General features: G+C 41.5%; 2 protein-coding genes across 4 annotated transcripts; both read right to left on the bottom strand.

The window, feature by feature from the left end:
- Positions 1 to 1,904: 1,904 nt before the first annotated feature.
- Positions 1,905 to 3,432, bottom strand: LOC121998324 (zinc finger CCCH domain-containing protein 2-like). The gene has a single exon (XM_042553199.1). The coding sequence runs from the start codon at positions 3,359 to 3,361 to the stop codon at positions 2,321 to 2,323; it is 1,041 nt and encodes a 346-aa protein (XP_042409133.1). The 5' UTR covers positions 3,362 to 3,432; the 3' UTR covers positions 1,905 to 2,320.
- A 1,985-nt stretch (positions 3,433 to 5,417) lies between these two features.
- On the bottom strand, positions 5,418 to 8,991 carry LOC121998323 (homeobox protein ATH1-like). Of its 3 annotated transcripts, none has more exons than XM_042553198.1 (7): positions 8,629 to 8,987; positions 7,833 to 7,903; positions 7,431 to 7,748; positions 6,472 to 7,268; positions 5,944 to 6,302; positions 5,797 to 5,857; positions 5,418 to 5,721 (listed from the first exon to the last, which is right to left on the bottom strand). In XM_042553198.1, exons 3-7 carry the CDS (start codon positions 7,657 to 7,659, stop codon positions 5,590 to 5,592), a joined length of 1,578 nt encoding a protein of 525 aa, XP_042409132.1. In that variant the 5' UTR covers positions 7,660 to 7,748; positions 7,833 to 7,903; positions 8,629 to 8,987; the 3' UTR covers positions 5,418 to 5,589. The 3 variants fall into 3 exon arrangements, with proteins under 3 accessions (XP_042409132.1, XP_042409130.1, XP_042409129.1); XM_042553196.1 differs by lacking the exon at positions 8,629 to 8,987 and adding exons at positions 8,012 to 8,077; positions 8,231 to 8,596 and having other exon boundaries at positions 6,472 to 7,748; XM_042553195.1 differs by having other exon boundaries at positions 6,472 to 7,748; positions 8,629 to 8,991.
- Positions 8,992 to 11,698: the final 2,707 nt, after the last annotated feature.

Below are 11,698 nucleotides of genomic sequence, written 5' to 3'. Positions count from 1 at the left end.
AGAACTCGCCGTCACAAAAAGCAAAGAAGGCAACAAAAAGATGCAATTGGAGGGAAGGAAAGATTACTGGAATGTCACCAGAGGAGCAGGAGAGGAAGAATATCGTCGAGAAATAAAGGTGGAGTATCGCCAAAGAGCTTGAAGATGGAGATATGCTCGATTGAGGTCGTCCGATCTAGGGTCGCGGAGACCTAGGCAAAAATCTTACCATTGAATTCAAAGCGTCGAAAGCCACATCGCCAGAGGATATCCGTCTATCATGTCAAGTGTGCGGCGGTAGCAGGAGGGACACGTGGCGTTGGGTCACGAGATGACATTTAATGAAGACAATTAAGAGGCATGGAGGCGCGCTCAGCTATAATGAGCAAGGATTTACACGATCTCCCAGAAATATGGATGACGTAAACCCAGATCGCGCCCACCCAAGGGAGCGCAAGGATCTTGCTTGTACTGATCGGCGTAAGGAAGCAGACGTATCGCCGAATGGCAGTGTTCAACAGGCCAATCGGCAAAGAAACTTGCTAACACGCTCAATTACAAGAGAGCGGTCATATAGCTGACTGTCGAGCTACGTCGTTCTGATCAGAAGTTAAGGAGTGTCATAACCCGATCGGGTGAAAAGCATCATTGACAATTTATCCAGTCAGTCGGACTTGCAGCCTCCTTCGACTAGAATTGAGGGGGAGACATGTGATGCGGCGATAAGGAGGGGCCCACCCTGCAGGGGTTAGTTGCCACGATGGAAGTCAAAGTTAAGGCGGTCAACGTTCAGGTATCATATGGCCAAATGGATGATAATCGTATTGGCCGGTCGAATGATATGCAGAATCCTAGCTGAGCAGCTACCCCGCTCGGCCCGACAACATGACTCGGCACGGGCACAGCGAAGTTCTGGCCGAGTAGCTACCCCACTCGGCCTCGCAACAGGACTTGGCACAAATGCAGCGGAGTTCCGACCGAGCGGACTCGGCACAGGCGTAGCAAAGTTCGACCGAGCGACTAATCCACTCAGTCTAACCACGAGCCCACTGTGTTATCTCTCGACATCTTTTTGGGAGTTAGTACCGCTGATACTAGGCATGGTCAACAAAAAGAGCATACGACGGAAGATTTCATTGTCACAACAGAGATATGCTTTGCTTGTTAAGGTATTATGTCAGACATATTTTACTGACAAGTGTTTTCAGGAGAAACTTCGAGAAGCGTACCCTCCTAGAGAAGTGTGCACACGCACTACAAGAACTCTATATAAAGGGGGGTCTAAGCATCGGCGGAGGTACGCGATATACACTATTTGTGCTATAATGTTCATTCTTGTTGCTCTGCCTTCCATATCATCGCCAGTAATTGACTTGAATGTCGGAGGACCAATACTGAAACCCTTTTCTGACTCAACACTGACGTCATCTATTTTCTAAGACAGAGCGGAGTCTACGGACGATCAACGGGACCTCCAAATCCCAATTTTCTATCTCATCAACTTTCGAACAGGATCCATATATATTTTTATTAATTATTAAATTAATTAATTTTTTATCAATTAATTGATAATGTCATTAGTTAAAAAAATTATTAATTAATTGATGATATCATTACTCTATTGATATTGAAATCTAATTAACATTAGATTCAAATAGACATATATTATAATCAATCCATTGTATTTCAATTTAATTGATTGAACCAATTTATAAAATTTAAAAGTTAAATCAAATTGAATAAATTTAAAAATTATGTTTATTAAAAAATAAATTTTAAAATTAATAGAATTAAACTTTTAAATTTGATCGAATTTTAATTAATTAGATTTAATTCATCTTTACTCAACCTGAGATTTTTTTTTCCATCCATCACGATCAGTCAGTGCAGTAGAAACAACAATGTCCACTAGAAATAATTAAAGCTTAGTGCGAAGAAATCACTAGAAATCCATTGGATAGAAAGTTTGACAACAACAATGTCCACATAATGAAAGGACAGTAAGAATAATTAAAGCTCTAATACCTACATGACGGTGGCCAGATTTAACAGTGGACAGGACAAGTGACCCAATGGCAGTTAGTAGTTCCCAACGATCGCTGGCCATTTCATCTGGAGACTTCTAATCCTTCTTTGTACAACAGAAGAAACTTAATACTAATCGTCATCTTCCTCCACCAGCAGAGGTTTTTGTATGTGCACAAACAAGATCGTTTTTTTCTTCTTCATTTTTTTCTTGGGTTTTTGTGGATTTCAGATGTTCTCGAGGATGTATACTAAGAAAGAATGAGGATTTCGATTCTTCACAATTTCTATTGTGTTATTGGCAATTGGCAGTAACCTACTGCAGCAACTCGGAGACCCAGTCCACGTCCGGCGGGGAATCATCTGCCATCTCGGAGATGCTTTCTTTGCTCAGCCTCTCGAACATCATCGCCCTCAGCGGCCTCCCTGAGTAAACCCTCTTTGGCGGCTCCTCTTCCTCCAACCACCTAGCAGCGCCCGCGTGCATCATTGCAGTCACGGTCGGAGTCGACGGCGGGCTGCAGAAATCAGCATTAAACCTGGTCGTAGTGGAAAACTCACCGCTTTGCGCTTGTGGTGGTGGCCACGAGCTTGGCGCCGAGTTTGCCTTGGCTAGTTGCAGCAGCCTCAGCGAGGCCACGATGTCGTTAACTGAGGAGCCGGCCTGAAACGACGCCCGCCGCAGCTTCCCACCGCTCGGCGATATTGGTGGTGAACCCGTCGACGGGGACATCGGTGGCGATGTCATCGTCGACGTCGGCGATGAAACTAGAGTATTGACGAGGTAATTCTGTAGAAAGTTCGACTCGGCAGCTGCGGCCGACGGAGAACTATGCTGGTGCGTCTGCGGCGGCACCAGGCGGAGCTGGTCGGGGGTATGGGCGAAGAAGCAGACGCGGCGGCGGCAGGCGGTGCCATCCTTGCATGGCTGGGTGCGATATCGCCCCGGGTGGAGCCAACACTCAAACACCCCGTGCGCGAGCTCGCAAGAGTCGCCGCGCTTGCACCCACCGGCCTTCCGGAAGTCCGGGCAGGGGGCGCCGGAGTACCGTTGCTTCCGAGGGTCGCGGCGCCGGGCCTTCTCGCCAGGGTGCGCGAAGGGGCACTCGGTCCAGTCGTGGGCGCGCGCCCGGCCGCACCGCCGCACCTTGAACTCGTACATCCGGAAGTCATCCGACGAGTACGTGTCCACCACCGGCGACGAGTACTCCCCTGCCTCCTCTCGAAAATACAGTTGCAGCGCAGCGAGAGCAGCATCGTCGAGGAGCTCGTACCCGGCCGCCGGATCATCGCTAGACCAAGGAGGAACGTGCACCGTCGGATTCTGATGGCTGACACCTCGTCCAATCATCATCATCGTCCCTCTCCCCCCTCTCTCTCTCTCTCTCTCTCTCTCTCTCTCTCCTGCCTCCGTCGAAGTCTGCCAGAGTTCCACGGTGTTTAAATCGGGAAAGCGGTGACCGCGGTTAGATTCCTAACCCAACCGCGGTTAATAAAATATCTATCGTATTTCGACCTCGGAACTGACGGCATCGAGAAGGAGAACCGTTACGGCATCCGACTTATCATCATAATATCGTACCGGCTTTGAGTATGTAACGGTATATAAGTGCCGGTGGGTCACGTACGTTGGGTGCTGCGCAAGACGAACGCGCGCAAGATTGCAGTAAATAATTAATGCTGATCTGGACGGTGGAGATTGGACATATGGATCCGTGGGATCATGCGATAAGGGAGAGTGGTACACCATCGCGACTTTTTTTTAGCCGTCGATCAACTATGCCGCCACATGAGCCCCGCTTATCGCTGGACCGATCAGATTAATTATTTCTTTTGATCGGTTCCGACTTCAAAAACTGGCCATCACGAGAAAGATTCGGTCCAATCCCTACCGTTCGCTCCCAATCGCACGGCTGTTCCGTGTTTGCTTGCGGTTCAGGGTCGGGATGGGACTTCACGCGAGACCCGTCGCTTGAACCGTGGAGATTAAAGATAATGTGGGATCCTCCTCCTGTCTCATGCTCCACCGGCACGTCGCAGTCTGACGGAAGAAAGGGACCATCTGGGAATCCAAGTGCATGCATTGCGAGTGAGTTGGAAAGGGATGGCAGCGGTAGCGCCGGTCTCATCCGATCCGTCAGTGTCTCGAGTTGTGGATAAGGGGAACGCACGTGGCACACGACGCATTGCTGCCGGGTCCGCGGTGGTCCAGGGTGTCTCAAGTCGTGTGTAACCAGGGGGTGTTTGTGAAGGTGGGCCACAGCACTTCTTATAAAATATGGGAGATTTAAAAGTAAACATAGATATTTGGGCAAAAATTAACATGTGACTTTTTTTAAAAAAATTATTAATCATTAAAAGATATGAAACTTTAAGAATTTTAGCATACTTGTTTCTTACCCAGCAGCAACGTTTGTTTGTACTTTCGGATTTATTCCGACGACGGTAGAAATTTTTTTGTAAGGTAGGGCCATGCTGAGATGGCTGAATGACATGCCAACGATCTAGTACAAACATAATTCAAGTCAAACTCATCAATATGGTCTCTTCTTTAATGGGAAGAACACATTAGACTCTAGCCCTCAAAAGTACAACAGACATTTACAAGCTTGCAGTAGAAGAGATAAGAGAGAAGGAGAAAGAAGTAAAGCATGTAAGTTGGAATAAGATCTGTTATGTTTTAAGTTTTAACTATGGAATCAAATGTTGTATGGATACAATTTATTTTCTTACCGTTAGATCTAGTATATTATATGGATCTGAAATGACTTAGATAAGTTTGGATCAACTATGTTACATACAGTTGAATATTGAATTATAAATCAGACACCTAGGAGAATAAAAGTTATAGAGATATGATTGGTAAAGTAGATACGTGGATACGAGAATATATAAAATAAAAAAATAAGAGAAATTTTTAAGATATATGAATATTTACTTAAGTAATTAATAAATATATTAATTAGATGATATAAAATCATAACGAATACATAATTTATTTCTATGATGAGATAATATTGAAGAAGAAGATAAAAGAACAAATGGACAGTGAGTGGGAATATAATTTGAAATTTTACAAACATAAATAGTTGCGTTTATCTCTTTAGGACGAACAAATTAAAACTAAATGAGTGGACTCAAATATTTAAATTATATTTAAATTTAATAATAATAACATATAATTTTTTAATAATAATTTTCTAATATTATCATTATCATTATTAACCCGTTTATTAGTAACAGTTCTAATATTATTTAATTCATATATTTACTAATTATCAAAACATTATAAAATAATTATATTTATTAAGGCACAATTACGAGATAAACTTATAATCGATAATTATATGAATTTTTTTTCTCAAAGCCACTCACCCATAGTAAATTAACCCATTACCCTATTGTAAAGCAAATTTTGGGTCATCAAACACATTTGTAGACCAAATTCGACATCGCAATATGTGCATATACAGAATCTTGAGTCGACGATACAAGAACCGAGAACACAAATGAAGACATCACTTTCCCACAATGCACCAAAACAAGTTGAAATTCACTTCAACAAGTTGCAGTAAAACTACTTCTTCAGCTGACTTGAAACCTCCTGCGCTCACCATCCAATGCTTCATCCGTTTTCTTCTTGTTGAGTTCCACATACATGTCCTCGATCATCGGTTTCCAGAGACGAACACGAGCATTTATAAACCAATTGGAGACCTATTATCAAAGCAAAGGGAAAGGTAAGTGATCTCAAATGTGAGTGTACACAACCGTAGAATTTAGTCCATGCACCTGGCTCCGAGTCAAACCGCTTTTAATTGCAAGCAACTGCTTCTCGTTGTCTTTCGGATACCTGAGATCATCCACACTGATCTAAGTCGATCGTAGAATTGGATACACAAACACATTGTTTGCAGAGATGGAAGCTAGCAGACTTACGGGTGCAGAAAGTTCTCAAACATCCAGGCACGTAGAACGGAGACTGATTTTTCGGGCAAACCTCTCTGTGGCCTCCATGACTGATGTTCACTCTTCCTCAGCTGCTGAAGAGCCCACTGCTTCTGGAGTAACGAAGATTCGAGGTTCCTTTCCTTTCCTTTGAGGTTTTCGGCGACCGGTTGTTGAGCAATCAAAATAATCAAACTAGTAATTCTCCTTTTCAAGCTTTTGTAGAGTGATGAAACTGAATGTAACACGAAGCGGGCATGGCGGTCAGCGATGCTTGACTGGATTAGGGAAACAAAGGACGCCTTAACATTCTGTAGCTGCTCCGAGCAGTGCTTGTAACTGTGATCCACCTACAATTTTGAGAAAGGATCATGATAAATGATCGGCCGTGTACAAATCTTTTGCGAACAGAATTGGATATTGTGGACAAAAGAAATGATGAATTGTCAACACAAAACCACATGGTATGGCACACAGATCATGGCTATACGTGAAATTTCATCATAAATTGTCACTTACCAATTGAAGCATTGTTAGCAGCTCACTTTTCTTTCTATTAGCTTCCTGGCACTTTTGAGCATCCGCATTGTCCAAGGGTTCAGTTTGCCCGAATGCAAGTAGCAATTCAGAAACAGTTATAGGATGTTCGGGCGTGCTAGAGCAGCTTGAGGAAAAATTTTTTGCCTCGCCATCAATCAGATTCAATGAATCATCCATATTGTTATAATCCGATAGTGCATATGCGGCAGCTTCAGCAAGAACTTCTTGCACTGCACGAAGATATTTGGATCTTGACAAAATATGGGATAACTGAACAAAGTGAGAAGAAGAGTGATTTCGAGTAGGCTTCTCAGTGTATGCATCATTCTCCTTGTGTGTCACTCCCAAACAGAAATCATGAAAAGAGATTCGATTAGCATCATTGGAGGCACGAAACTCAGTCGGACAGCGTGAACTATCGGCCGATGTAACTTGAGTTACAGCAGAACAGCTTATTTCAGAGCATTGATCAGCAATGTTGCCTGTGTCAGTGAGACATGGCTGACAGGAACCAACACTGAGAGAAAGCTCACTTCCAGGAGCTAGTGCAGGGTTGTCGTAAGCATGGCCGAAACTCCAATTTGAGTCGTGGAAATTCCAACCAGGCTGTGAACTCTTTTTAACATGATAGGATGGTTGAACTATACTGAACGTTTTGCCTAAAGGCATTTGATCATCGATCAATTCACTCTGATTCCACGAACAACCAACACTGTCATTTTTAGATGCAAGGAGATTCACACCACTTGTCGATCCAAAGTTACCGTGAGGTGATGCTGCAAGTGAAGAAGAAACTATCATATCCTCGGAGATAATATTTTCCGGCAAACAGGTGGAGGAAGATAAAAGATTAGCAAGCGAAGTGGCAGAAAGGGAAGTTCCTGAAAAATGTTCACGGAGGCCAACGTTGGCCATGGATCGACTGAATGAATCATTACCAATATGAGTAAAGGCTTCACTAAATGAACTAGTTTCGTTGTTTGTCAAGTAAGCATCAGCAGTTGCTGTTTCTTGAGCTGTAGAAACAAAGGGACTACTGACAAACATTTGCCTGTGGATATTGTTGCCTGGTATGCCTGACTGGAGAAAAGAACCAAATGTTGGATCGAGAATCATATTATTATGGTTAAAGTTGAAGAATGAGCCACTGAAAATGTCATTCTCCATTCCAATCCAAGATGTTGAAATTAGACACTCAGGAAGTGCTATTGTTGGTCTACTTGATTTGTTGAATTATCGAGTGAGCACACAACAACCTGAAATTATAGCCAGTGAAAGAAAATTACAGTAAGAAGCTTGGATAAAAGGAAAAAATGGCTCATATTATGAAGCATACATACAAAGATTCTTCATTACTTTCAACTTCAAATCAGGCACTTGAAGGCTAATGATCATCCAACAAAGTATTGATCTGAAATGAAAAGCTTCAGTGTTTGGCAAGAGTGACAATTAATAAGGCGATCTAAGTATTCTCAACATTGAAGGATAACTAAAATGAACAAAAATGAGGATCTATTACTACACAATGTGAGAAAACTGAATCCTCGAATCTGTTTGCCATGAATGCTGAAGACAATTGTTAACACTGCAAATCAGTAGGTAATTATTATCAAGTGACTATAACTTGGGATGATAAAAGAACAGAGGATCAGTCATCTCCTCGTGCTTTTGTTGTGATTAAAAAGCCACAACTCTGTGTTGTAAAACGAATTGAGCTTCTAGATAGGGTGATACCAACCTCTTGCTTAGTTGCATGCTATCACTTCTTGATCTGCACATTCACTTGAACTACTCAACTTGCTCCTCAGTTGCCATTAAATTGTAAAAAAAAAAAAAATGAAGAGTCCTAGCAGATAAGCTTCTAAAACAGTAGAACAAATAAGGTCAAATGCACCATGTTGTTGAGCATCCTCTGCGTTTGGACTTTATAAAGTGGTCAAATGATCTATAATATTCAAATGAGAGAAAAAAGTATTCCCTGCTAATGCATTACTGATTGAATAAATATAAAGTTAAACTAGGTATTCCTTCTGCAAAGCAACAACCAAAGCTGGCACAAGATTTTTCACAAAATCGAAGAGGAAAACAAAAACTTCACGAGGCAGAAGAGCATTTAAACCATCTAAAGAAACCAACCTCTCTTGACTGTTCATCGTTGCTCGGACAATGATGTTCCCTGACTGGATATAGAGCTATAAGGGGAGAACATCGAAGCTCAGATCAAAATCATGTTCGATACATCCATCAATTCATTTTACTTTTCTTAATGGAGAAGAAATCTCCACTCGGCCAAAAAAGGGAAGTGGCGCATTTCCTTATAGAATGCCTACAACAGATGCTCAAGAACAAGCAAGAAAACAATGGAGTACAGAGTTCATCAGGTATCCGTGCTCTTGAAGACCACTTATAGAAGGTCCTTGTTGTTTGAGTCATCAGAGTATTGAGTTTTCACCCAGCACAAAATCCAAAAACAAGGGGCCCAGAGCTAAAGAAGAATTATGGCCTTCCTCCATTAAGTGGGATTCGCTCTCATTTGTAACACAGAATTGGGTAGTTTCCCTAAATTCTCAGAACAAATCCAAAAGGCAAACACGTGATACATATAGTAAAACCATATATTTATGGCCCATGGTTGATCAACATCCTTGGAAATCTCCAATAACAGCAAAGGGAGAAAAAAATTAGTTACTATACGAAGTCAGACGAAGATATACGTGGTATTATATTTCCAATTTTATCATGGAGCTCACCGTTGCTATGATTGAGATGATGGCATTCTTCAAAGTTGAAATAGAAGACCAATCATTCCTCCTGTTCATACTCACACAGTAAAAAGAAACCTCATGGCTAATTTGTTAAATTGGTTCGCCTTTCCTTTTACACTCGCCAGAGCCAAACCAAAACCCACTTGGCGGAAACAGGTGCCTGATTCATTAGCTGATAAAATCTATTATGAAAAAGACAAAAGAGAGATTGTTTTTTCTTTTTCTTGATTTCCCTGGTTCAGAAAGTGGAGGAGCAGCTTTAAAAAGTCAGGTCCCATACGCTTTTGCAGAGAAGGTACATATGGCATGGGTTCTCAATCAATGCCATGCAATTGACACTAAAAAAAGGAAATAAAAGGAGAAGAGAGAGCCAAAGAGGAGTCACACAGGGAGGAAAACAACAAGGTGGGGAGGAGGTGGGGGAGGAAGAAGGGCAATGCATTACCTCTTTGTGCAGGCTTTTGGGTCCCACCTTTTCTCGCTGCTTTCCCTCCCTGGTCTCCATGTCCTTCTACACCCTCAGCTGCTGTTCTTCTCTCTGCAATTATAGCTGTTTTTTTTTGGCTCAACCTTTTTTTGCTTAAATGAAAAACTTGGTGGGGAGAGGAGGGAGGTTGGAGAAGAGCTGCTTTCAGGGCCACAGTCGTAGAAGTGAATGCATTAGGAAGGGAGAGGACAAGGTGATGTCAGCCAAATCTAGCAGGAGATTTCTGACAGATTTAATGGGTCAATAAACTGGCAGTTGCTCATTTACCTCATTCTCAACAACCGGAAGCGTTTCTGAAAAATCAAGTAAAAGAAAAGTCACCTGCTGCGGTTCTGAAGGGAAACTGGAGACACGATTTTTTTTATAGAATGAATCCTTTCTACTGTTCAACACAAGAAGACAACGAGACTGCATTGAAGGCAATGATCCAAAACTGAGCATGTTCTTGGTAAAGAAGAAAGAGGGACCAGCTTTTCTGAGTTCAATCCGATAGGGTGCAGGTCTTAATTGAAGCGCATGTCTTTGTACGCTAGCACATGCAGTGAAAGTGTGAAACGCCACATGAAGCTGCTGCTTCTGCTCTGAGAAATTGAACAGGACGAGCTCATCAATGAACTGCCACTTGATACTATAAATGTGGACTAAGATCATTTTTTTTTACTGATTAAGTGACAGAGTTGTAAATTACTTTTCCAACATACTGAAGATGATTGGTTATTAGAACGAAGAGTTTAGAAAACAAATCTGAGTTAAAAAACTGAATTTTCATTAAAAAGATTGGGAAGAAAAATCTCTCTTGGTAAGGTAGATTGGCTCTTGTCCACTGGTGACATAATTTGGATCTCTTCTTATAAAGGACGATATACAGGGGAAGAAAAACCAAATGTGAGGCGTAGTATTCCCACACCATGGTCAGATGAGTTGCAGACTTGCAGCAGTCATGTTCCACGTACTACTACAGTGAGAAAATCTTTTACTGCTTAACATTTCATCATTACAGGCTTTGTCACGTTGCAAATAAATGTTGCTTCTTCTACTGCAATTGCTTTTCTGGTCCAACTTTGAACAATTTGATGTTCCCCCGTTTTGAGGTCAAATTGCATGGTTACCTCAACAAGCAAGATGCAGGGCTAGAACATAAAGAACCACCATTGTACAACTCTTTGGTGTCGCCAAAAAGGGGGAAGAAAGGTAAGCGAGCTCGCCATAGAACAGCTGCAGCGTTGCAGCAGAACATCTGCAGGGATTTCGACAAAGACAATTTTTTTTCTCGATTACAATGGAATGGTTGTTCTTCATTGTAACTGACCGCTGATCACTCACTTCAAGCTCCATCAAACCTCGCAATATAAAGTCTATTACAGTAAACACTGGATGAATCATTATGGAACGGATCAAGACGGGGATACTTCCTTGGACAGAGATCACTAGTTATTTCCTGTTGGTGATAAAAAAAAGGGAAGTTATGGAATTTCATACGAGGCGTTTGGTGCAAAGAAATACATGGTGAACCAATTAATCGGTAGATTAAAATAAAAAACCTCGTTATTTTGGGAACACTGCACAGATCTTTACGCTGGACATTAATTTTGTTAAGAAATATAATAGAAGAGTTTGGCACGATAATAAAAGGTCGACGTAGACAAAGACGGTAAAATAAATTTTGTCATAGTGCGTTGGTTCAAATTATCATGTATAATCTTGATTATGTGATTATCAGGTAATCATATAATCAAGATTATGGGTTATAAAACATAATCAAATATTGTTTGGTTCAACCTAGGTAATGCAACAAAAATTTATTTGTTTGAGGGTTTTAATGAATACCTTAGTTTAATATTTTACCGTATTACCCTCAGTTACAAAATCAACTATACATATTATTATTATTATTATTGTTATTATTAATTTTTTTATTTTTATTTATTTTTCTTGTATATTTTGTTACTTTTTT

This window comes from Zingiber officinale, chromosome 6A (genome assembly GCF_018446385.1).
Source record: "Zingiber officinale cultivar Zhangliang chromosome 6A, Zo_v1.1, whole genome shotgun sequence".
NCBI classification, from domain to species: Eukaryota; Viridiplantae; Streptophyta; class Magnoliopsida; order Zingiberales; family Zingiberaceae; genus Zingiber; species Zingiber officinale.
The sequence above is the reverse complement of the archived record's forward strand: the minus strand, read 5'-3'. Positions and strand labels throughout refer to the sequence as shown.

Bases quoted from the DNA above. Each gene is read 5' to 3' on its own strand.
- LOC121998324 (XM_042553199.1), bottom strand. From the start codon at position 3,361: ATGATGATGATTGGACGAGGTGTCAGCCATCAGAATCCGACGGTGCAC.
- LOC121998323 (XM_042553195.1), bottom strand. From the start codon at position 7,659: ATGGAGAATGACATTTTCAGTGGCTCATTCTTCAACTTTAACCATAAT. The intron at 5,858-5,943 runs GTAAGTCTGCTA...GGATGATCTCAG, and splicing joins TTTGAGAACTTTCTGCACCC to GTATCCGAAAGACAACGAGA. The intron at 5,722-5,796 runs GTGCATGGACTA...CTTTGATAATAG, and splicing joins GCGGTTTGACTCGGAGCCAG to GTCTCCAATTGGTTTATAAA.